The sequence below is a fragment of the Hylobates moloch genome, unplaced genomic scaffold, assembly GCF_009828535.3.
Source record: "Hylobates moloch isolate HMO894 unplaced genomic scaffold, HMol_V3 SCAFFOLD_21, whole genome shotgun sequence".
In the NCBI taxonomy this organism is placed as follows: domain Eukaryota; kingdom Metazoa; phylum Chordata; class Mammalia; order Primates; family Hylobatidae; genus Hylobates; species Hylobates moloch.
The window spans coordinates 24,016,937-24,042,580 of NW_026652296.1; the positions used below are offsets into that span (position 1 = coordinate 24,016,937).

Sequence of the window (25,644 nt, forward strand, 5' to 3'; positions counted from 1 at the left end):
AAAAATGGAAATAGGCTAAAATGGTTTTCTTTAGATGGAAGGACTGTGAGTAAATTATCTGTTCATTATTCTGTGATTTCCATATTTTCTTTCTTTTTTTTTCTTTAGACGGGAGTCTCGTTCTGTCACCCAGCCTGGAGTGCAGTGGTGTGATCTCGGCTCACTGCAACCTCTGCCTCCCAGGCTCAAGCAATTCTCCTGCCTCAGCCTCCCGAGTAGCTGAGATTACAGCGCTTGCCACCACACCCAGCTAGTTTTTGTATTGTTAGTAGAGACAGGGTTTCACCATGTTGTCCATGCTGGTCCCGAACCTCAGGTGATCCACCCACCTCAGCCTCCCAGCGTGCTGGGATTACAGGCGTGAGCCACCGTTCCCGGCCAATTTCCATATTTTCTTCTTTTTTGTTTTTTGTTTTTTGAGACAGGGTCTCACTCCGTCGCCCAGGCTGGAGTACAGTGGTGCGATCTCAGCTTACTGCAACCTCCACCTCCAAGGATCAAGCGACTCTCCTGCCTCAGCCTCCCAAGTAGCTGGGATTACAGGCGTGCACCACCACACCTATCTAATTTTTAAATTTTTAGTAGAGATGGAGTTTCTCCATGTTGGCCAGGCTGGTCTTGAACACCTGACCTCAAATGATCCACCTGCCTCGGCCTCCCAAAGTGCTGGGATTACAGGCGTGAGCCACTGTGCCTGGCTGATTTCCATATTTTCTAAAGTGAGCACATATTGCTTTTATAAAAGGGAAAAAGCTGGTTTTGTTTTGTTTTGTTTTGTTTTTAAATTTTTGAGACAGAGTCTTGTTCTGTTGCCCAGGCTGGAGTACAGTTGCCAGATCTTGGCTCACTGCAACCTCCGCCTCCTCGGTTCAAGTGATTCTTGTGCCTCAGCCTGCTGGAGTAGCTGGAATTACAGGCGTATGCCACCACACCCAGCTAATTTTTGTACTTTTAGCAGAGATGGGGTTTCACCATGTTGACCGGGCTGGTCTCAAACTCCTGACCTCAGGCGATCCATCTATCTCAGCCTCCCAAAGTTCTGGGATTACAGGTGCAAGCCACCAGGCCCAGCCGGAAAACACTTTTAAATTGCCGTTTTAAATAACTGATAAATAGCAAAGTTCAAATAAAAAGTAGCCACAGTTTGTAGTGTTATTAATAAACAAACATGGAGTAGATTCCAGTTAGGCCAATATTTTGAGAGTTAAGTGAGGACTATGAAAAAGAGAATGTAGATGCTGGCTGAAACTCACTGTTTAAGAGTCAAGCCACCTTATCCCCTTTTGAAATGTGACTGGTATAAAAACAAAAAACAATTCAACTTCTGGGCATTAAGTAGCTCAATCAAATATGTGGGTGCCTGGGATCGGACAAAAGAACCACTGTCCTGTAGGGAGGTTAAACATCATCAAACTTGTGGTCTCTAGGTGGTTCACACTTTTGGAATATTCACAGTTAGCATGTGGGGCTCATAGCCTGAGGAGTGTTCTCAATAGACATCCCCTGAGTCCCTTGAATAAATGGTAAGAGGGCTTTTTTGTTAGTCTGTTCTAACATAGGCATAGCTGGGAGCAGGATTTATTTCAATGTGTTGGCAAATAATAGCTAAAAGGTAGCCTGGAACACCTACCTTCTCCATAGGTAATTAAAATCATGTAATTCTCTCTCTAGAAGGTAAACAGAAAAGTGGATTAATATAGTACACTAGGCCAGGCGCAGTGGCTCACGCCTGTGATCCTAACACTTTGGGAGGCTGAGGTGGGTGGATCACTTGAAGGCTGGAGTTCAAGACCAGCCTGGCTAACATGGTGAAACCCTGTCTCTACTAAAAATACAAAAATTAGCTGGGCATGGTAGCAGGTACCCATAGTCCCAGCTTCTCTGGAGGCTGAGGCATGAGAATCGCTTGAGCCCAGGAGGCGGAGGTTCCAGTGAACCACGATTGTGCCACTGTACTCCAGCCTGGGCGACAGAGCAAGACTAGGTCACAAAAAATATATATATATATATATATACACACACACACACACACACACACACACACGCACACACACGTATATATTAGACTAATATCTTTTGAAGGCTTTCTTGATTTCCACCAATCAGACATAACTGCTTCTCCTTTGAATTCCTTTTTTTTTTTTTTTTTTTTTTTGAGACGGAGTCTCGCTCTGGTGCAGTGGCGCGATCTCGGCTCACTGCAAGCTCCGCCTCCCAAGTTCCTGCCATTCTCCTGCCTCAGCCTCTCTGAGTAGCTAGGACTACAGGCGCCCGCCACCACACCCGGCTAATTTTTTTGTATTTTTAGTAGAGACAGGGTTTCACCGTGGTCTCGATCTCCTGACCTCGTGATCCGCCCGCCTCGACCTCCCAAAGTGCTGGGATTACAAGCATGAGCCACCGCACCCGGCCTTCTCCTTTGAATTCCTATGGCCCTTCTTTTTATTTATCAATTTGTAGATCAGTGTCATCTCTACTCTTTAGAGGCAGGGACCCTTTTTGTATCTTCCATAGTGCAATGGGTACTCAATAAATGGTTGTTAAATGTAAATCCCCAACTCTGAATTAACATTTTTCCTGACTTGATAGGTTTGGGGCCAAGACAAAAAGGATGATGCCTGAAGCTTTGAAGTCTAGATGAGAATCATTTTCCTGCAATATTGAGTATTTGCAGCCTATCCCCATGGCTTCTTGCATGGTGAGATAGAAGAAGAATTTGTAGTTCATTACCCTGCCTACCTCTCTCCAACTTGCCTCTTCTCTCTGAACTCCCCATTCTGCTCTCCCTCTGTATTAGTTCTCTATTGCTATAGATCACTCTAAAACAAAATTATTATCTCTCATGGTTTCTGTGGGTCAGAAACTTGGGAGCAGGCTTGGTAGGGTGGTTCTGACTTAGAGTCTCTCATGTGGTTGCAGTCAGATGTTCCTGGGACTGTAGCCATCCGAACTCTGGACTGGGGCTGGAGGATTCATTTGCAAGGTAACTCACGCACATGGCTAGCAGGTTGGCACTGGCAAGTTGGTTCCTCTCCACATGGGCCTCTCCAGAGGGCTGTTTGAGCGTCCTGATGATATGGCGGCTAGCTTCCCCTAGAACTAGTAGTTTATAGTGTCTTGAAGCAGAAAGTGTAATGCGTTTTATGATGTAGCTTCAGAAGTCACGTATTGTTGCTTCCTCCATATTCTGTTAGTTACATGAGCCATCCCTGATTTATTTGGGTGGGGGATTATACATATGTGTGAATGAATATCAGGAGCCAGGGATCATTGGGCTCGTTGAAGGCCATCTTGGAGCTGACTACCATACCTTTCACCCACTGCTGATTCCCCAAATGAGGATTAGTAAGCTTAGCCTTGGTTCCCTCCTCCTTCATTCCCATTGCCATTCCTAATTCAAGTCCTCATCCTGCAGTAATAATCTTCAATTTTTGTCCCCGCTTAATCCGTCTTCCAGTCTGTTCCAAGCATAGCTTTGAGTATGTTGTTTCTTTATCCATCTTCAGTAACTAAAATGTGCTCCATAAGAGCAAAGACTATTGTATTAATTGTATTAATGTGTTGCTGCATAAAAATATTACCACAAATGTAGTAGCCTAAAACAACACATATTCATTGTCTCACAGTTTCTGCGGTTCAGGAGTCTGGTGTGGGTTGTGTAGGTCCTCTGCAACATGGCTATCAAGGTGTCAGTCAGCTTCTTATCTGACACTCAGCTGGGGAAGGATCTGCTTCCAGGCTCCTGTTGTTGGCAGCATTCAGTTCCTTGCAGATTGTTGAACTGAAGCTCTCAGTTTCTTGCTGTCTTTCTGCTGGAGGCTGCTCTCAAGTTACTTGTTACATGGCCCTCTCACAGCACATCAGCTTGCCTCTTCAGACCTAGCAGGGGAGAGTGTCCCTCAGCAAGACAGATGTGAAAATATTATATAATGTAATCATGTAAAGTCACTCGTGTACATTCCATCACTTTTGCCATATTCTAATGGTTAAAAGCAAGCCACAGGCCCTACCCACACTCACTGGGGGGATTATGCAAGGGTGTGAATACCAGGAGGCAAGAATCCTATAGACCACGTTAGTGTCTGTCGGCCGTAACTATGCGTCTTTAGCACCCCGAGCAGGGCATGGCACAGAGTAAGTCTCATATTTGAATGAATGGGTGTACTGTGACTATTATGTTTCCAACTTCTGGCTTAAGCCTTTTTCTTCGCTTTCTTTTCTGTTTCAGAGTTACTGATTTATTCTTAAGATTCCTCTACTCTTATCATCTGACTTCATGGATGAACTTCAGGATGTTCAGCTCACAGAGATCAAACCACTTCTAAATGATAAGGTAAAGACTTTTCTGTTTTCACTAAAATATGGACAACCCTTTTCTTCTGATAGTATTTCATTTTCCGTATCTTCTAAATAGTAACTTAAAACATATTTAGCTTGACTTTCAATGAAAGGAATACTTTAAAAAATCTATTTCTTTTTTTTTTTTGAGACGATGTCTCACTCTGTCGCCAGGCTGGAGTGCAGTGGTGCAGTCTCGGCTCGCTGCAACCTCTGACTCTCTGGTTCAAGCAATTCTCTTACCTCAGCCTCCCAAGTAGCTAGGATTACAGGCACGCGTCACCACGCCCAGCTAATTTTTGTATTTTTAGTAGAGACAGGGTTTCATCATGTTGGCCAGGATGGTCTCAATCTCCTGACCTCGTGATCTGCCCGCCACGGCCTCCCAAAGTACTGGGATTACAGGTGTGAGCCACCATGCCAGGCCAAAAAACCTATTTCTTAAGCATCTTTTTGATGTTTCCCCCTTTTATTTCTTCCTACTTTTGTTTCCATGAGCCACATTCAATTAAGTTTTCTTTGAGATTTTTGTATTTTACAGATAGAGATGCTAAGGGAAAAAATAATGTGGCAATGTTAAGCAGAAAGTAGAGGGTGGGGCTGGGCGCAGTGGCTCACGCCTGTAATCCCAGCACTTTGGGAGGCCAAGGCAGGTGGATCACTTGAGGTCAGGAGTTAGAGACCAGCCTGGACAACAAGGTGAAACCTTGTCTCTACTATAAATAGAAAAATTAGCTAGGTGTGGTGGCACACACCTGTAATCCCAACTACTCGGGAGGCTGAGGTGGGAGAATTGCTAGAACCCAGGAGGCGGAGGTTGCAGTGAGCCAAGATCGCACCACTGTACCCCAGTCTTGGTGACTCAGTGAGACTGAATCAAAAAAAAAAAAAAGAAAAGAAAAGAAAAGAAAAAGGATGTACGAGGGTGGAGTTTGACTCAGAATCGAAGTGTCTTAACTTTCAGTTTCAATAAGGAAAATTTACCATCCATGGCTGGTGATGTACATAGGCTGCAATGTTCTCCCTAAAGTTTGCCAAGTCTGTGATGTGGTCTTTCTGTCAGTATCACAGTTTTCATCAGGGAGGACTGGATGTCAGTAATATACCACATTTTCAGGTTAGTGTCAGAAAACTACACAAGGAGCAGATGAGCAGCACAGTTGATGACCATTAGATGCTGGTGTGATATGATTTACCAAAAGAAAGGTTTTAGCCAGGTGCAGTGGCTCATGCCTGTAATCCCAGCACTTTGGGAGGCCAAGGCTGACGGATCACTTGAGGTCAGGAGTTTGAGACCAGCCTCGCCAACATGGTGAAATTCCATCTCTACTAAAAATACAAAAATTAGCTGGGCGTGGTGATGCAGGCCTGTAGTCTCAGCTGCTCGGGAGGCTGAGGCAGGAGAATCACTTGAACCCAGAAGGCAGAGGTTGCAGTGAGCTGAGATCATGCCACCATACTCCAGCCTGGGCGACAGAGCAAAACTCTGCCTCAAAAAAGGAAAAGAAAATTTTGTTTTCTCTCTTGTTCATTGTTCGGTAAATGTGCCTGAAAATTCCTTCTTTTTCTTTTTTTTATTTTTGAGACAGAGTATCACTCTGTCACCTAGGCTGGAGTGCAATGGTGCAATCTTGGCTCACCGCAAGCTTCGCCTCCCGGTTTCAAGTGATTCTCCTGCCTCAGCCTCCTGAGTGGCTGGGATTACAGGCGTGCACCTGGCTAATTTTTGTATTTTTAGTAGAGACAGGGTTTCACCATGTTGGTCAGGCTGGTCTCAAACTCCTGACCTTGTGATCTACCTGCCTTGGCCTCCTAAAGTGCTGGGATTACAGGCATGAACCACCATGCCCAGCTGCTTGAAATTCCTTCTTTTCCACTCTATTCTTTTGGTTTATTGTCATTGTCCCCTATTCAAATACTCTTGTAGCTTTGTGTGAGTGAGGCCATGCCATCCTTTCCTGAGGGAGTGTTGACGGAGTGTGAGGATAAAGATGGATGGGTGGAGGGGTGGGGAGGGGGTGTGCGGGTGACACCAGGAGATGATCTGTTGCTTATTATTTTTATCTGCCCAAGGCAAGGCCCTTCACCTGCAGCCTCTGGAGCTGCTGACTTATTTTGTGCTTACTAATTTGCTTTTGAATCCTGCCACCCCCATATTCATCCCTGTGACCTCTCCATTCCCACTCCCACCCCTTCTTTTATCTTTGACCAGACTTCTCTCTCCCTTGGCAAGCTGCAGGCTTTTTCTTTTTTTTTTTTTTTTTTTTGAGACGGAGTCTTGGTCTGTCACCAGACTGGAGTGCAGTGGTGTGATCTTGGCTCACTGCAACCTCTGCCTCCGGGGTTCAAGCGATTCTCATGCTTCAGCCTCCCAAGTAGCTGGGACTACAGGTGTGCACCACCACGCCCAGCTAATTTTTGTATTTTGACTAGAGTTGGGGTTTCACCATGTTGGCCAGGATGGTCTTGATCTCTTGACCTCTTGATCCACCCGCCTCGGCCTCTCAAAGTGCTGGGATTACAGGCGTGAACCTCCGTGCCCAGCCACTGCACGCTTTTTAACCTCCATTTGGTTTCTCCTGCTGCTTCCCCTCATATTTCCAGAAAACTCTCTCCTTTAAGTACCATTTGTTTATGTGTGTATGTGAAGGGCTGTGCCAAAAATGTTGTGCCTAGGAGAGGAGGAAGGAAATAAAATCTGAGCCAGGCACACACCTATAACCAGGCTCACACCTATAATCCCAGCACTTTGGGAGGCTGATGCGGGAGGATCACCTGAAGCCAGAAGTTCAAGACCAGCCTGGGCAACAAAGGGAGATCCTGTCTACCAAAAAATTAAAAAAATTATCCAGGTGTGGTGGCAGATGCCTGTAGTCCCAGCTACTTGGGAGGCTGAGCTGTGAGGATCACTTGAGCCTGGGAGGTTGATGCTGCAGTGAGCTGTGATCGTGCCACTGCACTCCAGCCTGGGCAACAGAGTGAGACCCTGTCTCAAAAAATAAATAAATAGAGAAAGAGGCTGTCTTTCTCTCTCCCTTCCCCTGCCATATGGGGACACAGCAAGAAGGCAGCTGTCCACAAACGAGGAGGAGATTCATCATGAGAAACTGAACCCTTCTAGAACCTTAATCTTGAACTTTGCAGACTTCAGAACTGTGAGAAAATAAATTTCTGTTGTTTTAAGCCATCAAGTCTATGTTATTTTGTTATGATAGCCCGAGTAGACTAAGACACAAAGCAGTATCTCACTTCCTAACATCTATCTGCTCCTCTTTGATAGGCCTATGCTGTTCCTACCCACTTCCCACATTCCACCTTACTCCTCTCTCTCCCTGAGACGTAAGTGCGCCTGTGCCATCACTGTTCATGAGAACTCTCTTGGCTCTCGCCAAGCAGGTAGATAGGCAAGAGGCCCTCTTTAGATCATGGCACCTCCAAACAAAGACTTCCACCCCGTTAGCCTCCCTCTCCCCCTCCCCAGTATGTGAATGCTTCTGTCTTTGCACAGCAAGTGGATGGTTTTGTATATGTAGTAAAAGGTATAATGATAATAATGCCTCTCATCCATTACTTCATTTGAACCTCCCAATAGCTTGATGAGGAAGGGAGCACAGATACATTTATTTCCACATTGCCAGTGAGTAAACGAAGGCTAGGAAAGGTGAAGTAGCTTACTCCTATTGAATATCAAAGATTGCCTGCTGTATGGCAGGATTTCTCACTGTTGATGTTTTGGGTTGGATAATTGTTTGTTGTGGAACACTGCTCTGTGCGTTGTAGAATGTTTAGCAGCATCTTTGGCCTCTACCCACTAGATGCTAATAGCACTCCCCAGTGGTGACAACCAAAAATGTCTCCAGACATTGCCAGATGTCCCTGGGAGGCAAAATTTCCTTGGTTGAGAACCACCGGTGTAGAGGAAAAGCCTCCAGATTTGCATAGAAGTAGATGGCTTGAGGGTTTTATTGTTGTTTTTGCCTGTCCTGCTATGATTTATTATCTCTTACGTGCCAAGTGCTTTACATACATTCTCTCTAATTCTCAGAATATCCCTTTGAGATAGATAGTATTATTCCTACTTCACAGATTAAAAATCCGAATGAAAGGCTGGTTTGCCCAGTAAAGAAGTGGCAAAGCCAGACAGAAACCGAAGTCTTTGCTACTCTTAAAACCTGAGCCGTTTCCACTGTGTTAATCCTATAGATGTTTTGGCATCACCTTTGTGGCTTACCCTGTCTCTTTAAGGAGAAGCCTAAAAATGTGTAGTATTTCACCTTATCCCTCTGTCCATTATCCTCATAAATATACTGAAGACATTGCTGCATCCTCTAGGCTTCAGGAAGCTAAAGGAAGACTAGAACCAACCTTTTACCGTGAAATTTGTCCTGAGATGACTTGTAAGGAGGCATTCTCAATATAGCTTTGAGCAAGGCTTATGTTGTCTCCTGTCATTTGTTGGTACTTTTCCCATTTTATTTTAGTATGCCTGTAATTTTGTCTATGGCTCAGAATTGTCAAGAAGTGGATAATTTTGCCATACTTGTTTTGGCTCCAGTGATGAAAAGAAGCAACAACCAGTACTTTGTTTTGCGGGGCAGAAATTGCACGGGCATATGAAATGATTTTTAAAATAGCATTTAACTATTTTCAGAGCACTTTCACGAATAATATCTTATTTTAATCTTCCAGTCTCTTGTAAAGTAAGTAGTTGAAGATATTTTAACTCTATTTTACAGATAACACTGAGAGGTTATGTGACTTGTTCAGAGCTAGTGTCTGTTAAGTTGGTGAAGCCAGGCTAGAACCTACATCTTTTGACTTTGACATGGACCTGGGGGTCTAGGGTTCTTCCCACCATCTACTGCCTCTTGTACCTGGTTGTTCCAGGCTCCTCACCCAAAAGACCTTGTAGTAAACAGGAGAGTAGACTGTTTTGCTTCATTTTCCCTGCCTTCTTCTACCTGCTATGGTTCAGATACTACCAAACCCTGTGAAAGCCAGAGGTGAGGCTTGAGAAAACAAGTAGAAGGCCACACTTGGCTTCTGAAGAATTGAGGAAATAGCAGTAAGGGGAATAAATGTTTAGTAGAGAGAACAGAAAAAAGTTATATACTTTGTTTTGGTTGTTACAGTAGAAGGTGAGGTAAATCTTTTTTTTTTTTTTTAGATGGAGTCTTGCTCTGTTGCCCAGGCTGGAGTACAGTGGCATGATCTCGGCTCACTGCAACCTCCGCGTCCCGGGTTCAAGTGATTCTCTTGCCTCAGCCTCCCAAGTAGGTGGGATTATAGGTACCTGCCACCATGTCCAGCTAGTTTTTGTATTTTTACTAGAGACGGGGTTTTGCCATGTTGGCCAGGCTGGTCTTGAACTCCTGACCTCAAGTGATCCGTCTGCCTCGGCCTCCCAAAGTGCCGGGATTACAGGCATGAGCCACTGCACCCACCTGAAAGTGAGGTAAATCTTACTGCAGTTTAAGTTTTCCTTTTCTACTAGTCACAACATGTAAGCAGAGGAGGGAGGAGGGTGTTAGAACTAGAGGAGGGAGAACCCTGGGAACAACATTTTGTAACCTCCAGGACAACATAGACAGCCAAAGCATTTGTGCCAAGGGCTTGCTCTGTTGCCCAGGCTGGAGTGCAGTGGCACAATCATGGCTTATTGCAGCCTCCTGGGCTCAAGCGATCCTCCTGCCTCAGCCTCCTGAGTAGCTCTTGCCACCATGCCTGGCTAAGTTTTGTTATTTTTTTAGAGACGGAGCTTTGCCATGTTGAAACTCTGGGGCTCAAGCCATCCACCCATCTCGGCCTCCCAAAGTGCTGGGATTACAGGCATGAGCCACTGTGCCTGGCCCCAGGATCTTTTTTTTTTTTGAGACAGGGTCTCTGTCATCCAGGTTGGAGTACAGTGGCATGGCCATGGCTTGCTGCAGTCTCTACCACCTGGGTTCAAGCAAGTCCCACCTACTTGGGAGGCTACCTTAGCCACACCTGTGGGACCACAGGTGTGCGCCACCATGCCCGGCCAATTTTTAAATTATTTGTAGAGAAGAGGTCTCACTATGTTGCCCACGCTGATCTCAAACTCCTGAGCTCAAGCAATCTTCCTGCCTCGGCCTCCCAAAGTGCTGGTATTATAGGCATGAGCTACCGCACCCAGCTCCAAGGTTGTTTAAAAAACAAACAAACAAACAAAAAAAACCTAGGGGGAGAGAGAGAAAAGAAAAAGCAGCTGTAATTAAAAATAGATTTATTGACATTTTCATCAAAGAATATTCATGAAGTGCTACATCTAGTGTGGACTAGAGTGGGTGTCCCTTAATGTACTAAGACATGATTGTTACATCTGTTGTCAGAAGTGCTCTAGACGGGACTGCAGCAGGAAATGGGTTCCGAAGCAGGTAGTGATGCCACCGTTAGAGACCAGATGACCCTCAACCAGTTACAGGAGGCAGGAGATCCACATCTTAGCCACACCTTAGCAGAGTGCCCATGGGATTTTTAGAGTGGAAATTGTACTTTTTCAGCAATCTGCAGAGGATTATCTGATTGTAGATAGTTTTATCCAAGTATCCAACCTCTTTATAAATTTCTTTATGAAGTCTGTTTTTTAGTATATTTTGAAGATAATGATTGCTATAGATACTTAAATATATATATATATATATATGCACACATATATAGGATTTTCATTCTTATCCCTGGATTATCAGTTTGAACAGATTTCTACTTGAAAACGATTTGCTGGGCCTAGCACGGTGGCTCACGCCTGTAATCCCAGCACTTTGGGAGGCCGAGGCAGGCGGATCAACTGAGGTTGGGAGTTCGAGACCAGCCTTACCAACATGGAGAAACCCCGTCTCTACTAAAAATAAAAAATTAGCCAGGCATGGTGGCACGCGCCTGTACTCCCAGCTACTTGGGAGGCTGAGGCAGGAGAATGGCGTGAACCTGGGAGGTGGAGCTTGCAATGAGCCGAGATTGCACCACTGCACTCCAGCCTGGGCGACAGAGCAAGACTCTGTCTCAAAACAAACAAACAAACAACAACAACAACAACAACAAATTAGCCAGGCATGATGGCACATGCCACAGCTACTCTGGAGGCTGAGGCAGGAGAATGGCTTGAACCCGGGAGGCGGAGGTTGCTCTGAGTCGAGATCACACTATTGCACTCCAGCCTGGGCAACAAGAGCGAAACTCCGTCTAAAAAAAGAAAAAAAAGAAAAAAAAAGAAAATGATTTGCCGATGATTTTTTTTTTTTTTTTGAGTTGGAGTCTTGCTCTGTCACCCAGGCTGGAGTGCAATGATGTGATCTCGGCTCACTGCAACCTCTGCCTCCCGGGTTCAAGCAATTCTCCTACCTCAGCCTCCCGAGTAGCTGGGATTATAGGTGCCCGCCACCACGCTCTGCTAATTTTTGTATTTTTAGTAGAGATGGGGTTTCACCATCTTGGCCAGGCTGGTCTCTTGGCAGGCTGGTCTCGAACTCCTGATCTCATGATCCACCTGCCTCCGCCTCTCAAAGTGCTGGGATTACAGGCGTGAGCCACCGCGCATGGCCCTGCTGATGATTTTAATACACTGATTTATTATACTGGTTGATTACATGAATCTTTATTATTAAAGAAAAACTGAGTATTTTCTGAGCATATGTAACTCTTCTTGCTTGTACAATCCCCCATCTTTGTTTCCACTTTTTGTTGGGAAGGATTATCTTTTTTGTGTATGGCTTTTTAATACAAAGTCATATTTTATTCTCTTTAACAGTTTTTTATCGGCTTATTTCTAAAAGCTTTTACTATTGCACCAACTCATTTTCTCCACTTTAGTCCCTAGCATGTCAATTACATGTAACCTTTCCTCTTTGGTATTCGTTTCTTCCTCAAATCAAGTATCTCTATTTTGAGAGGTTCATAACCTCTACAAAATGATGTTTATTGCACTCATTAAGTGTCAGGACCAGGAATAGAATGGTGAATCAGACACAGACCTTTCCTTTAAATTCACAGAACAGGTAAATTCACCCGAAATCTCTTTCTATTGATAGTTGGTCTAAGGTCTTATCTATCTTATCTTTCATCTATCTCATCTTTCTTTACATTATGTCTGTTGCTTCTGTCTCTTGAAACTATTTATGCCTTTTGACCAGATCTCATGTTAGGAAACTACATCTCTCTTCTCCCTAGCAATGACTTGTTTTTGAAACATTTCTGCTTTTCACACCCCCTTTTTTTTCATAATTCACTTTAATCATTAACCTGTTCCTGGTTTCTTTTTGCTTATTCTCTAAGCTTGTAACTGTGAGGCTTACTTGCTTTAATTTACCTTCTTGGGTTGCTTTATTTACCTTCTACATATGGCCACTAAGCTCCATCAGAAAACATTCCTCTTAGCTGGCTTCTTCTTTGACTGCAACTTTCAGTAATAATTAATGGCTTTCCTTGATTTTTTTCCTCTTCAAATTATTCTGTTGTTTTAATTTTTTCCTTGAATCCCTTTCTGCTGCTTAAATCTGCTTAGTGTAAGAATTTCTCTGAATATGGAATTAATGGCATCTTTGAAATGGACAGAAAAAATAAAGCATCCATAGCCTGAAATTTCTAGAAGTTTTGTTAGAGTGGAACCATATACTGTGAACATCAGAGACAAACAAACTGAGGCAGGAGGATTGCTTGAGCCCAGAGGTCAGGGCCGCACTGAGCTATGATCATGCCACTGCAACTCCAGCCTGGGTGACAAAGCAAGACTGTCTCAGAAAGAAAAAGAAACAGGGCAGGTGCAGTGGCTCACACCTATAATCTCAACACTTTGGGAGGCCAAGGTGGGCAGATTGCTTGAGCCCAGAAGTTGGAGACCACCCTGGGCAACATGGTGAATCCCCGTCCCTATTAAAAATACAAAAATTAGCCAGTTATGGTGGCATGTGCCTGTAATCCCAGCTACTCTGGAGGCTGAGGCAGGAGAATCGATGGAACCCGGCAGGCGGAGGTTGCAGTGAATGGAGATTATGCCACTGCACTCCAGCCTGGGCAGCAGATCAAGACTCCATCTCAAAAAAAAAAAATATATATATATATAGTCAGGCATGGTGGCACATGCCTGTAGTCCCAGCTACTCAAGTGGCTGAAGCAGGAGGATCGCTTGAGCCTGGGAGGTCAGTGCTGCAGTGAGTTGTGATCATGCGACTGCATTCCAGGCTGGCTGACAGAGCGAGACCCTATCTCAGGAAAAAAAAAGAAAAAGAAAAAGAAAAAGAAACAAGTCTCTAGGGAAGGGCCCCAGAAGGTACTCAGCCTTTTAGAATGCCCCCAATGAGTAGTATTGAACTTTTAATGAGTACAGAGAATAAATAATATGGCCTCAGTTAACCACAGTTGAGTCAAGAACCAGCTAATGATCCCCATTCAGAAACTCTGGAGCCAATTTCTGTCAAATAGACCCAGTCATTCCCATTTTCCAGGGTGATTACTCATGAAGCTAGAAGCCATTCTCCAAGAGGGTCTGGGATATCTCTCAAAAAAAAAAAAACGACCAGGTGCGGTGGCTCACGCCTGTAATCCCCTGTAATCCCAGCACTTTGGAGACCCAGGCGGGCAGATCACGAGGTCAGGAAATTGAGACCATCCTGGCTAACACGGTGAAACCCTGTCTCTACTAAAAATACAAAAAATTAGCCGGGCGCGGTGGCGGGTGCCTGTAGTCCCAGCTACTCGGGAGGCTGAGGCAGGAGAATGGCGGGAACCCAGGAGGCGGAGCTTGCAGTGAGCCAAGATCATGTCACTACAACTCCAGCCTGGGCGACAGAGCGAGACTCTGTCTCAAAAAAACAGCCAGGAAAACAAGTGCTAGATAGTCTTTGCTCAGTTATTGGTACCTTTTATCTGGGAGTATAGCTATGAACATGGGATTGAGAACACAGAGTTGTTTTTTGCTCGGTACTCAACAAATAAGTCATAGCTTGAGGTTCTTTTTTTTTTTTTGAGACGGAGTCTTGCTCTGTCACCCAGGCTGGAGTGCAGTGGCGCAATCTCGGCTCACTGCAAGCTCCGCCTCCCGGGTTCACACCATTCTCCTGCCTCAGCCTCTCCGAGTAGCTGGGACTACAGGCGCCCGCCACCACGCCCGGCTAATTTTTTGTATTTTTAGTAGAGACGGGGTTTCACCGTGGTCCCGATCTTCTGACCTCGTGATCCGCCCGCCTCGGCCTCCCAAAGTGCTGGGATTACAAGCGTGAGCCACCGCGCCCGGCCAGCTTGAGGTTCTTGAGGGCATTGCCTTTCTGCTTTTGGCATGCCCCTTTGTGCTCATGTCAGGGACCGAGGACTTTACAGAATGCCTCATGGTCATGGTCACATCATTGTAAGAAAGGAGAATTCATGGATACAATGACAGCTGCTTCCCAAAGAGCTCATCAGAATTTGTGGCTCTATATTCTATGAGATTTTAATTCAATCTAGAGTGATTTTTTCTAATCTTAAAATAATCGCTAAAGGAACCTCTGGGAATTCTGTTAGATTGAAGCCCTAATATGGTCTGTTTAGGCATCATTATAAATCATTCCTTAAAAGGTTAGGTCAATCTTTACATCTTTGTATTTATTTATTTTTATTATTATTATTATTTTTTGGGGGGGGGACAGAGTCTCGCACTCTCGCCCAGGCTGGAGTGCAGTGGCATCATCTCTGCTTACTGCAAGCTCCGCCTCCCAGGTTCACACCATTCTCCTGCCTCAGCTTCGAGAGTAGCTGGAACTACAGGCGCCTGCCACCACGCCCGGCTAATTTTTTTTTTTCTTTTTTTTTTTTTTTTTTTTAGTAGAGACAGGGTTTCACCGTGTTACACAGGATGGTCTTGGTCTCCTGACCTCGTGATCCACCCGCCCCGGCCTCCCAAAGTGCTGGGATTATAGGGGTGAGCCACTGCGCCCGGCCCTTATTTATTTATTTTTTTGAGATGGAGTCTTGCTCTGTTGCCCAGGCTGGAGTGCAGTGACACCGTCTTAGCTCACTGCAACCTCCACCTCCCAGGTTCAAGTGATTCTCCTGCCTCAGCCTCCCGAGTAGATGGGACCTACAGGCACGCTCTACCATGCCTAATTTTTTTTTTTTTTTTTTTTTTTTTTTTGAGACGGAGTCTCACTCTATAGCCCAGGCTGGAGTGCAGTGGCACGATCTCAGCTCACTGCAACCTCCGCTGCCGGGGTCCCGGTTCTAGCAGTTCTCCTGCCTCAGCCTTCCGAGTAGCTGGGATTACAGGCACGTGCCACCATGCCCAGCTAATTTTTGTATTTTTAGTAGAGACAGGGTTTCACCATATTGGCCAATCTGATCTTGAACTCCTGACCTCACGATCTATCTGTCTTGGCTTTCCAAAGTGCTGGGATTACAGGCATGTGCCAATACACCTGGCCCTTCAAATCTTATATTACAAAATACTAAATTGGGTATTTTTTTAGGGTTTTCTAGACCCTTTTTTTCTAGTTTTCTAATTTCAGAAAGGGAAGTACATGCTCATTGTACATAATATGAAGAAAATTATAATCACCCATCACCTCTCCCTGCAGAAGCAGCTGCTATTGTTAATGTTTTTGTCTTTTATTTGTTTATTTATTTATGAGACAGGATCTCACTTTGCACCCAGGCTGGAGTGCAGTGGTGCAATCTCGGCTCACTGCAGCCTCAACCTTCCAGGCTCAAGTGATCCTCCCACCTTAGCCCCTCAAGTAGCTGGGACTATAAGCATGCACTACCACGCTCGGCTAATTTTTTTTGCACTTTTTGTAGAGATGGGATTTCACCATGTTGCCTAGGCTGGTCTTGAACTCCTGAGCTCAAGTGATCTGCCTACCTCAGCCTCCCAAAGTGATAGGATTATGGGCATGAGCCACTGTGCCCGGCCTTTTAGTCTTTTTTAATGCATATTTTAATGTAGCCAAGGTCAAACTGTAAAGACTATTTTGTATCCTACTTTCTTTTCCCTCTTACTAACCATACATATCTTAAGCTGCAATGCAGTAGAAGTTGTTGTTTTTTTTTTTAACCCAAAATTTTAACAGAATTTCCTCAACATTTAATTTTTTTATATTGGCTTATTTGTTTTATAAATCTGTATCAAGCACCTGATTTATACCAGGCCCTGTGCTATATTTGGAGGAAGGTACAAGTTGAATCAGGAACCAGAAACTCACTGGCTGGCCATTTATGTCCTACAAAAACCATCTATCCTAATCCATGAGAGGACCCTTTCTTTTGCTTCTCATAGTCTATCTGTAAATTAAACACAATAATTTCTCTGAAGAAGTCCTCAGACATTTCTTAGGGCTAGTAGGAGCCGTGGAATATTATGCTCCTTTTAATCAATAGCAGCATTCCTTGGAAATGTGCTGCCCAGTCCCATCTGCACAGTATCTTAGTTGTCTTTCCATACTGTGACCGTATCAGACTTTTTGTGAATTCGGTTTCGTGTTAGGAATAATACTTTACTGTCTCTACCATTCTCTTGCCCATTCTCAGTGGCATCTGCAGTCTCTCTATGATTGGTAATGTGTTGTGACTTTACTGCCACCTTTAGAAAGTCAAGGGCTGCTCTTTCATAACCTTATTTCTTCAGAAGCTTTTGGCTTCCAGATCAGTGCTGTCCAGTAGAACTTGCTGCAGTCATGGAAATGTTCTGTGTCTGTATTGCCCAAGAGTATGAGCACTTGAGATATGGCTAATGTAACTGAGAAACTGAGATTTTATTTTATTGAATTTAAACTTAAATTGTACATATGGCTACCGTACTGGATAGTGCAGCTCTAGATAGTCCCTCTTTTTTTTTTTTTTTTTTTAGTAGAGACGGGGTTTCACTGTGTTAGCCAGGATGGTCTCGATCTCCTGACCTCGTGATCCACCCGCCTCGGCCTCCCAAAGTGCTGGGATTACAGGCGTGAGCCACCGCGCCCAGCGACAGTCCCTCTTATGGAGTGGATAGTTTGTTTCTTTGGGTGTTTATACCACACTGGGCTGTGATTTATTTATTTATTAATTTTTAAAAAAATTTTTTTGAGACAGAGTTTCACTCTTGTTGCCCAGGCTGGAGTGCAATGGAATGATCTCAGCTCACTGTAACCTCCGCCTCCCCGGTTCAAGCAATTCTCCTGCCTCAGCCTCCCGAGTAGCTGGGATTACAGGCATGCACCACCACACCTGGCTTATTTTGTATTTTTAGTAGAGATGGGGTTTCTCCATGTTGGTCAGGCTGGTCTCATACTCCCAGCCTCAGGTGATCTGCCCGCCTTGGCCTCCCAAAGGGCAGTGCTGGGATTACAGGTGTGAGCCACCACGCCTGGCTTGGGCTGTGCTTTTTAACCTCTCTTTTGTCCAGCCAGCAGTGTAGTTGGAATCCCAAAGAACTATTTATTTTTTTATTTATTTATTTATTTTTTTTTTGAGATGGAGTCTCGCTCTGACACCCAAGCTGACACGCAATGGCTCAATATCGGCTCACCGCAACCTCTGCCTCCTGGGTTCAAGTGATTCTCTTGCCTCAGCCTCTCAAGTAGCTGCGATTACAGGCGCCTCCGTGCCTGGCTAATTTTTGTAGTTTTTTAGTAGAGATGAGGTTTCACTATGTTGGCCAGGCTGGTCTCAAACTCCTGACCTTGGGTGATCCACTTGCCTCAGCCTCCCAAAGTGCTGGGATTACAGGCATAAGCCACCGTGCCTGGCGCTGAAGAGCTATTCCTAGGAGGATCATCTTGAAGGGAGATGGGACTACTCAGTATTTTTTAGGGATCAGATATCTGGAATATCTCTGGTGGGGCAGCTTTTGGGAAGCTGTTAGGAACCTTCTGGAAGTCATTGTAGAGACAGAATAAATAGTCGTGATAAATTAGTTTCTACATAATGGGAGACTTTTTTCAGGAAGGGGGTTACACTTTGTGAAAAATCAAGTAGAAGTTTTCTTTTATTCCCAAATACATCACTTGTTACCTTTTTTTTTTCCTTTTTTTGAAATGGAGTCTCACTCTGTTGCCCAGGCTGGAGTGCAGTGATGCGATCTCAGCTCACTGCAACCTCTGCCTCCCAGTTTCAAGCAATTCTCCTGCCTTGGCCTCCCAAGTAGCTGGAATTACAGGCGCACACCACAACACCCGGCTAATTTTTGTATTTTTAGTAGAGACTGGGTTTCACCATGTTGGCCAGGCTGCCCACAAACTCCTGACCTCAGGTGATCTGCCTGCCTCAGCCTCCCAAAATACTGGGATTACAGGCGTGAGCCACCGCACTCAGCCCCTTTTTTATACTCTTACGACTTGCAATTCTGGCATCTGGAATGCTGGAAAAATGCTTCTGAATTATTGCCATTGATTTTTTTTCCCTCAATCAGTCATTATTATAATATAATCCCTTTTTGGAAGCTCGGTGAATTCTCTGTCGATTTTTTGACTATGTTTGACTTTTTAAATGATTCAATGACTTGTCCTTTTTCCCTATCAGCAATTAGGATGCAACAGATAGGCCAGTGTATTAAGAACCTTGTTTTGTCTTTCTTTTTTTTTTTTTTTTTTTTTTGAGACGGAGTCTTGCTCTGTCGCCCAGGCTAGAGTGCAGTGGCACGATCTCGGCTCACTGCAAGCTCTGTCTCCCGGGTTCACGCCATTCTCCTGCCTCAGCCTCTCCGACTAGCTGGGACTACAGGCACCCACCACTATGCCCGGCTAATTTTTTGTATTTTTAGTAGAGACGGGGTTTCACTGTGATCTCGATCTCCTGACCTCGTGATCCGCCCGCCTCAGCCTCCCAAAGTGCTGGGATTACAAGCGTGAGCCACCGCGCCCGGCCTAGTTTTGTCTTTCTTTCCCTTCTTTAGTAACACTGCCTTTCTTCTCTGTTAGATTTCAAGGCTTCCATTTCTGATCCATCCATATCTTTGTCCTCTTCCTGATCCTTTCTTTAATTCCTGGTTCTGCACCTGTTCTCCTTCACCCTTCTCAGCTTTGGTCTCCAACTCCTTTCCTTCCAGGTACTTCCCTTGTGTATTCAAGGTGTGCTTCCAGACTGTGATCCATGTTTTACCCTCTTCCTACAAATTCTCACTGCTCTCCTTAGGTAGGAAGGCAAGAAGTTACAAGCTTGCAAGAAAACTGGGCCCCTTCCCTTTATCTTCTCATAAGCCCACTAAAGCATAATCTCACCTCTGAAGATTTAGCCTTTATTAACACATGTTCATAACCCACTCTGCCTCTGAAACCTTCTGATGAGAACTATTTCAGTTTTATGGCAACCAAGAGGCTGCACATGCACTGCTTTCACTGTGAACTGAATTTGCTGCACATGTGGGGAAACCATGTGGGGAAACTGACTGTGTTTTCTGTCTTCTGTTGACAGAATGGTACAAGAAACTTCCAGGACTTTGACTGTCAGGTAAGGACTGTACAAGCAAGAAGGAGGCTCTGTACAGGATCTCTGCAGTGTTTCCTTTCCGGTGGTGGTGGTCTTGTAGAAGTGGATCTCTCATTATAGCTAATAATGAGTCCTTAATGTTCGTTTGGTCATTGGATCAAGTTCACTTAAAATGATTTGCAATTGTTGGCCATGGGCATGGGGGCTCATACCTATAATTCCAGCACTTTGAGAGGCCGAGGCAGACAGATCACTTGAGGTCAGGAGTTTGAGACCATACCGGCCAACATGGTGAAACCTTATCCTACTAAAAATACAAAAATTAGCCAAGCGTGGTGGTGCATGCTTGTAATCCCAGCTACTCAGGAGGCTAAGGCAGGAGAATCACTTGAACTCAGGAAGCAGAGGTTGCAGTGAGCCAAGATCATGCCACTGCACTCCAGCCTGGGTGATAGAGTAAGACTCCATCTCAAAAAAAAAAAAAAAACTGATTTGCTATCGTGTTTAGAAATTGCCTGCCAGTTACCTGTTATATGATTGTAGGTTACTGAACAGAGCTGTCTCTTTGTGATTAAGATCTCTTTTCCTCACGTGGTATTGGAAACTTCATTTGTCATAGGTGGCAAATGGAGGGTTGCTACCTTACCGCAGAGAAGATAGGAGAGGGGCAGATGGAGGAGAGATTTCGTGACAGTAAAATCTTTCCCTAAAAGAAATCTTTCCCTAAATTGTTATGAATACAGTATGCAGATTTCTCTTGGGTTTATGTTTGGAAATGCAAAATTCAACTTGACTCATTTGTTTTTCTTTTCTTTTTTTTTTTTTTTTTTTTGAGGCGGAGTCTCGCTCTGTCACCCAGGCTGGAGTGCAGTGGCACGATCTCCGCTCACTGCAAGCTCCGCCTGCCGGGTTCACGCCATTCTCCTGCCTCAGCCTCCCATGTAGCTGGGACTACAGGCACCCACCACCGCGCCCGGCTAATTTTTTGTATTTTTAGTAGAGACGGGGTTTCACCGTGCTAGCCAGGATGGTCTCGATCTCCTGACCTCGTGATCCACCCGCCTCGGCCTCCCAAAGTGCTGGGATTACAGGCATGAGCCACCGTGCCCAACCCTTCATTAGTGTTTTCTAAATGAAACTGTTCTTCCTGGTCTGCTTTTGCATCACCTCTGTTGCCAGTTTGAAAATCAGTAAAATGAACCAGCAGTTCTCCATCTACCTCTTTTATCTGTTGACTGGTCCTGAAAGAAATGGGACTAAGGGCCAGGCACAGTGGCTCATGCCTGTAATCTCAGCACTTTGGGAGGCTGAGGTGGGCAGATCACCTGAGGTCAAGAGTTCGAGAGCAGCCTGGCCAACGCGGTGAAACCCCATCTCTACTAAAAATACAAAAATTAGCTGGACATGGTGGTGTGTGCCTGTAATCCCAGCTACTCAGGAGGCTGAGGTGGGAGAATTGCTTGAACCTGGGAGGCAGAAGTTGCAGTGAGCTAACACCACCACACTTCAGCCTGAGCAACAGCGTGAGACTCTCTGTCTCAAAATAATAATAATAATAATAAATAAATAAGAAAAAGAAAACATAGGAGTAAGAAATAAGTACATGGAAATGGAAACCTTATAAGCTGGGCAGCCTGACCCTCCCTCTTTTGGGATAGATGCCATAGCAGTAACAGAAGTGATATGAAGTAGACCCAGAGGGTACTAGCAGTAAAGGAGGGTACTGGTAACGTCCTTGCTTCCAGTATTCAGCCAACCTGTATACCCACCAGCAAATAGTTATTTTCAAATATGCATTTTATGTTAAGTACAGTGGAATCTCTAAGCATTAGCATCAGAAGAAAGAACTATTTATAAGCAAACCAGTTATAATAATTTGAGTACCTACTGTAGGGTACCTACTAAACATACAGTATCTTCAATACTTAGCGCAATATTACAAGATGGTTTTTTTTCTTTTCTTTTTTTTTGAGACAAGAGTCTCACTCAGTCGCCCAGGCTGGAGTGCAGTGGCATGATACAGGCTCACTGCAACCTCTGCCTCCTGGATTCAAGCGATTCTTCTGCCTCAGCCTCCCAGTAGCTGGGATTACAGGAGCCCACCACCACGCCTGGCTAATTTTTTTTTTTTTTTAATTTTTTTTGCACACAAAAACAATAAACATTTTCTAAAAATACATACAAACAAAAAGATGCGTATCAAACATATTAGGAAGGTTGCACATGGGAAGACGGGGAATAGAAATGGGGAGTGGGAATCAAAATAAATGAGAGAGGGACTTTATATGGATCAGTGATAATAACTCAATCCTCTATTTGACGAAGAAGGAGAAGGAAGAGGAAGAAAAAGTGGGATAAAGGATCAGAAAGGGAGGAAAATAGAAAAAATTAGAGTATGACTCCAGGATAGACCTGTTTTGTTGTCACTGAGTTGGTTGGTTGGTTTGTCTGTTGTATTTTTCATATGTTTCGCCACGTTGGCCAGACTGGTCTCGAACTCCTAGCCCGAAGTGATCAACCCGCCCCGGCCCCCCAGAGTGCCGGGACCACAGGCGTGAGCCACCACGTCCAGCCCCCAGATTGCTTCTGGCCTCCGTGGTATACCTCCCAGACGGGGCGGTCGGGCAGAGGCGCTCCCCACATCCCAGACGGGGCGGCCGGGCAGAGGCGCTCCTCACTTCCCAGACCGGGCGGCCAACGCCTGGCTAATTTTTTAAAATTTTTAGTAGAGACAGGGTTTCACCATGTTGGTCAGGCTGGTCTCGAACCCCTGACCTCAAATGATTCACCCACCTTGGCCTTCCAAAGTGCTGGGATTACAGGCATGAGCCACCACACCTGGCCAAGATGGTTTTTCTTGTTTCTGTTTTATAGTCAGGAAATTAAGAATTAAGTTTTATAACTTGCCATTGAGTGGTTGGGATTGAAAAACCCAATTCTTCATGAATCCATTGCCCATTCTTTCCCACCTGGACATGTCCAGAGCTGAAATGTAAGGAATTAATTGTCCTTAAAGCTGAGGTTCCTTGGAAGAACAGATGAGACTCACCTTGGAAGGGTCAGGCTCATAGTATAGTTATAGATTTCTGAATCTCAGTTCCAAACATGTCTTGTAATAACTATTTGGTACTTTGTATATAGAACATAATCAGCCTAGTGCTGATACAGTCATTCACTGTAGGCAATGGCTCCTTTCCTCTAAAACAATAAGTTACGTTATTTTTTAATAGTGACAGTCAAGTTTGAGTTTGATTGTTTTTAATTTGATCTAACTCCAGTTATGGTTTGGATCCTAGGTTGAACCAGTAGAGCTTGATTACTGTTAATATTTGATATAATTTACCAAGAAGGAAAACATTAGAGAGAGGGTCACAGTAAAATTCAAGGTGAGGAGCTCCAGAAATAGTATATGTGTACATGTATACTCCTGCCCCAAAGTGTAGAAGTATTAATTTTCATCAAATTCAGCACCTCCTCCGAAGTAAGAAAATTAGAATATAGTGGAGTGCGGTGGCTCACGCCTGTAATCCCAGCACTTTGGGAGGCTGAGGTCAGGAGTTCACAAGGTCAGGAGTTCGAGACCAGCCTGGCCAACATAGTGAAACTCCGTCCCTACTAAAAATACAAAAATTAGCCAGGCATGGTGGTTTGCATCTGTAATCCCAGCTACTCAGGAGGCTGAGGCAGGAGAATTGCTTGAATCCAGAAGGCAGAGGCTGCAGTGAGCTGAGATCCTGCCACTGCACTCCAGCCTGGGCAACAGAGTGAGATTCCATCTCAAAGAAAAAAAGGACAAAAAGAGAAAAAATTAGAATATAAAAGATTACATACTTGTTGCAAAATAAATGAGAAAACACCAAAAAGTAAATAAATAAAAATCACCTGTTATTTCACTAGTGTTAATATTTTGGCATATGTCATTTGAGATTTTTTTTTCCATACTATATATAATTGTAGATATGAAATTGAGTTTAGAAATATAATTATGAATCACTTTTTAATATTAAGGCTTAAAAATAGTCTGGCAAAAATTCTTGATACTTTGGGTAAAGCTTTAAAATAGTAACATGTTCTGGCCTTGTGAAATAGAACTTTTAGTTCTGTTCTGATACAAATAGAAAGGCTGGATGCTATGGCTCATGCCTGTAATCCCAGAGCTTTGGGAGGCTGATGCAGGAGAATCGCGTGAGCCCAGGAGTTTGAGACCAGCCTGAGCAACATAGGGAGACCCCCTTCTCTACAAAAAATTAAAAAATAAATAATTAGCTGAGCATGATGGCATGTGCCTGTAGTCCCAGCACTTTGGGAGGCTGAGGCAAGCGGATTGCTTGAGCCCAGGAGTTTGAGACCAGCCTAGGCAACATAGTGAGACCCCAGTCTTTCTCTCTATATATTACACACAGATAGATAGATAGATAGATAGATAGATAGATAGATAGATAGATAGATAGATAGATAGATAGATAGATAGATAGATAGATAGATAGATAGATAGATAGATAGGATATTACATATATATATATTTAGAGATGAGGGTCTCACTATGTTGAGTATATATGTATATGTATATGTGTGTGTGGGTATAGATACCCACACACATATATGTAAACTATATAGATATATTATAGATAACTATAGCATCTGTCCCAACACTCTCTAATATACATGTATATGATATACATATATACACATGTAGTATACATATATGTATATTAGAGAGAGAGAGCGTTGAAACAGATGCTATAGTTTATATGTGTATATGATATATTGCTTTAGACAAATAACACTTATTTTGTGTATAATCAGAAACAAATTTAGAAAACTTAGAAAAGCATAAAAATAAAGATTGCTTATAATTCTGCAGGTAGATCACCTGAGATCAGGAGTTCGAGACCAGCCTGGCCAACATGGTGAAACCCTGTCTCTACTAAAAATACAAAAATTAGGCCAGGCATGGTGGCTCACACCTGTAATCCCTGCACTTTGGGAGGCTGGGGTGGGCAGATCACCTGAGGTCGGGAGTTCAAGACCAGCCTGACCAACATGGAGAAACCCCGTCTCTACTGAAAATACAAAATTAGCTGGGCATGTGCATGCCTGTAATCCCAGCTACTTGAGAGGCTGAGGCAGGATGATTGCTTGAACCTGAGAGGTGGAGGTTGAGGTGAGCCGACATTGCACCATGGCACTCCAGCCTGGTCAACAAGAGCGAAACTCCATCTCAAAAAAAAAAAAATTAGCTGGGCATGGTGGCAGGTGCCTGTAATCCCAGCTATTTGGGAGGCTGAGACAGGAGAATGGCTTGAACCTGGGAGGCGGAGGGTGCAGTGAGTTGAGATTGAGCATTTGCACTGCAGCCTGGGTGACAAGAGTGAAACTCTGTCTCAAAAACAAACAAAAAAAATATTGTATAACAAAAACTATACCCAAGCCTCATACAGTAGCCTGCTTATTGGAAACAATAACAGTTCATACTAATAAAAATATTGGAGCCAGGTGCGGTGGCTCACGCCTGTCATCCCAGCACTTTGGGAGGCTGAGGTGGGTGGATCATGAGGTCAGGAGATCGAGACCATCCTGGCTAACACAGTGAAACCCCATCTCTACTAAAAATACAAAAAAATTAGCCGGCATGGTGGCAGGCGCCTGTAGTCCCTGCTGCTTGGGAGGCTGAGGCAGGAGAATGGCGTGAACCCAGGAGGCGGAGCTTGCAGTGAGCCAAGATCACGCCACTGCACTCCAGCCTGGGCCACAGAGCAAGACTCGGTCTCAAAAAAAAAAAGTTGACATTTCCTAGAGTATGTTGTCATGCAAATATAACTAAACTAGTTCAGAATCAAGAAAAAAGTGAAAGTTGGTTATCAAATAATGGTAATATCTTAAACTCTTACGTTCTTAAAAGGCTTTTTTTTTTTTTTT

At 44.2% G+C, this 25,644-nt stretch overlaps 1 protein-coding gene across 3 annotated transcripts in view; it reads left to right on the plus strand.

Annotated features, from left to right (window-relative positions):
- Window positions 1-25,644, plus strand: part of NDRG3 (NDRG family member 3) — a 97,097-nt gene that overhangs the window by 20,186 nt on the left and 51,267 nt on the right. For 2 of the 3 annotated variants that reach the window (XM_032141828.2, XM_058432907.1), the window contains exons 2-3: window positions 4,229-4,333; window positions 19,711-19,746. In XM_032141828.2, coding sequence (XP_031997719.1) covers window positions 4,277-4,333; window positions 19,711-19,746 — 93 coding nt within the window. In that variant the 5' untranslated portion in view covers window positions 4,229-4,276. The remainder of the gene's footprint in view (window positions 1-4,228; window positions 4,334-19,710; window positions 19,747-25,644) is intronic. The other variant, XM_032141829.2, reaches the window with a different exon arrangement.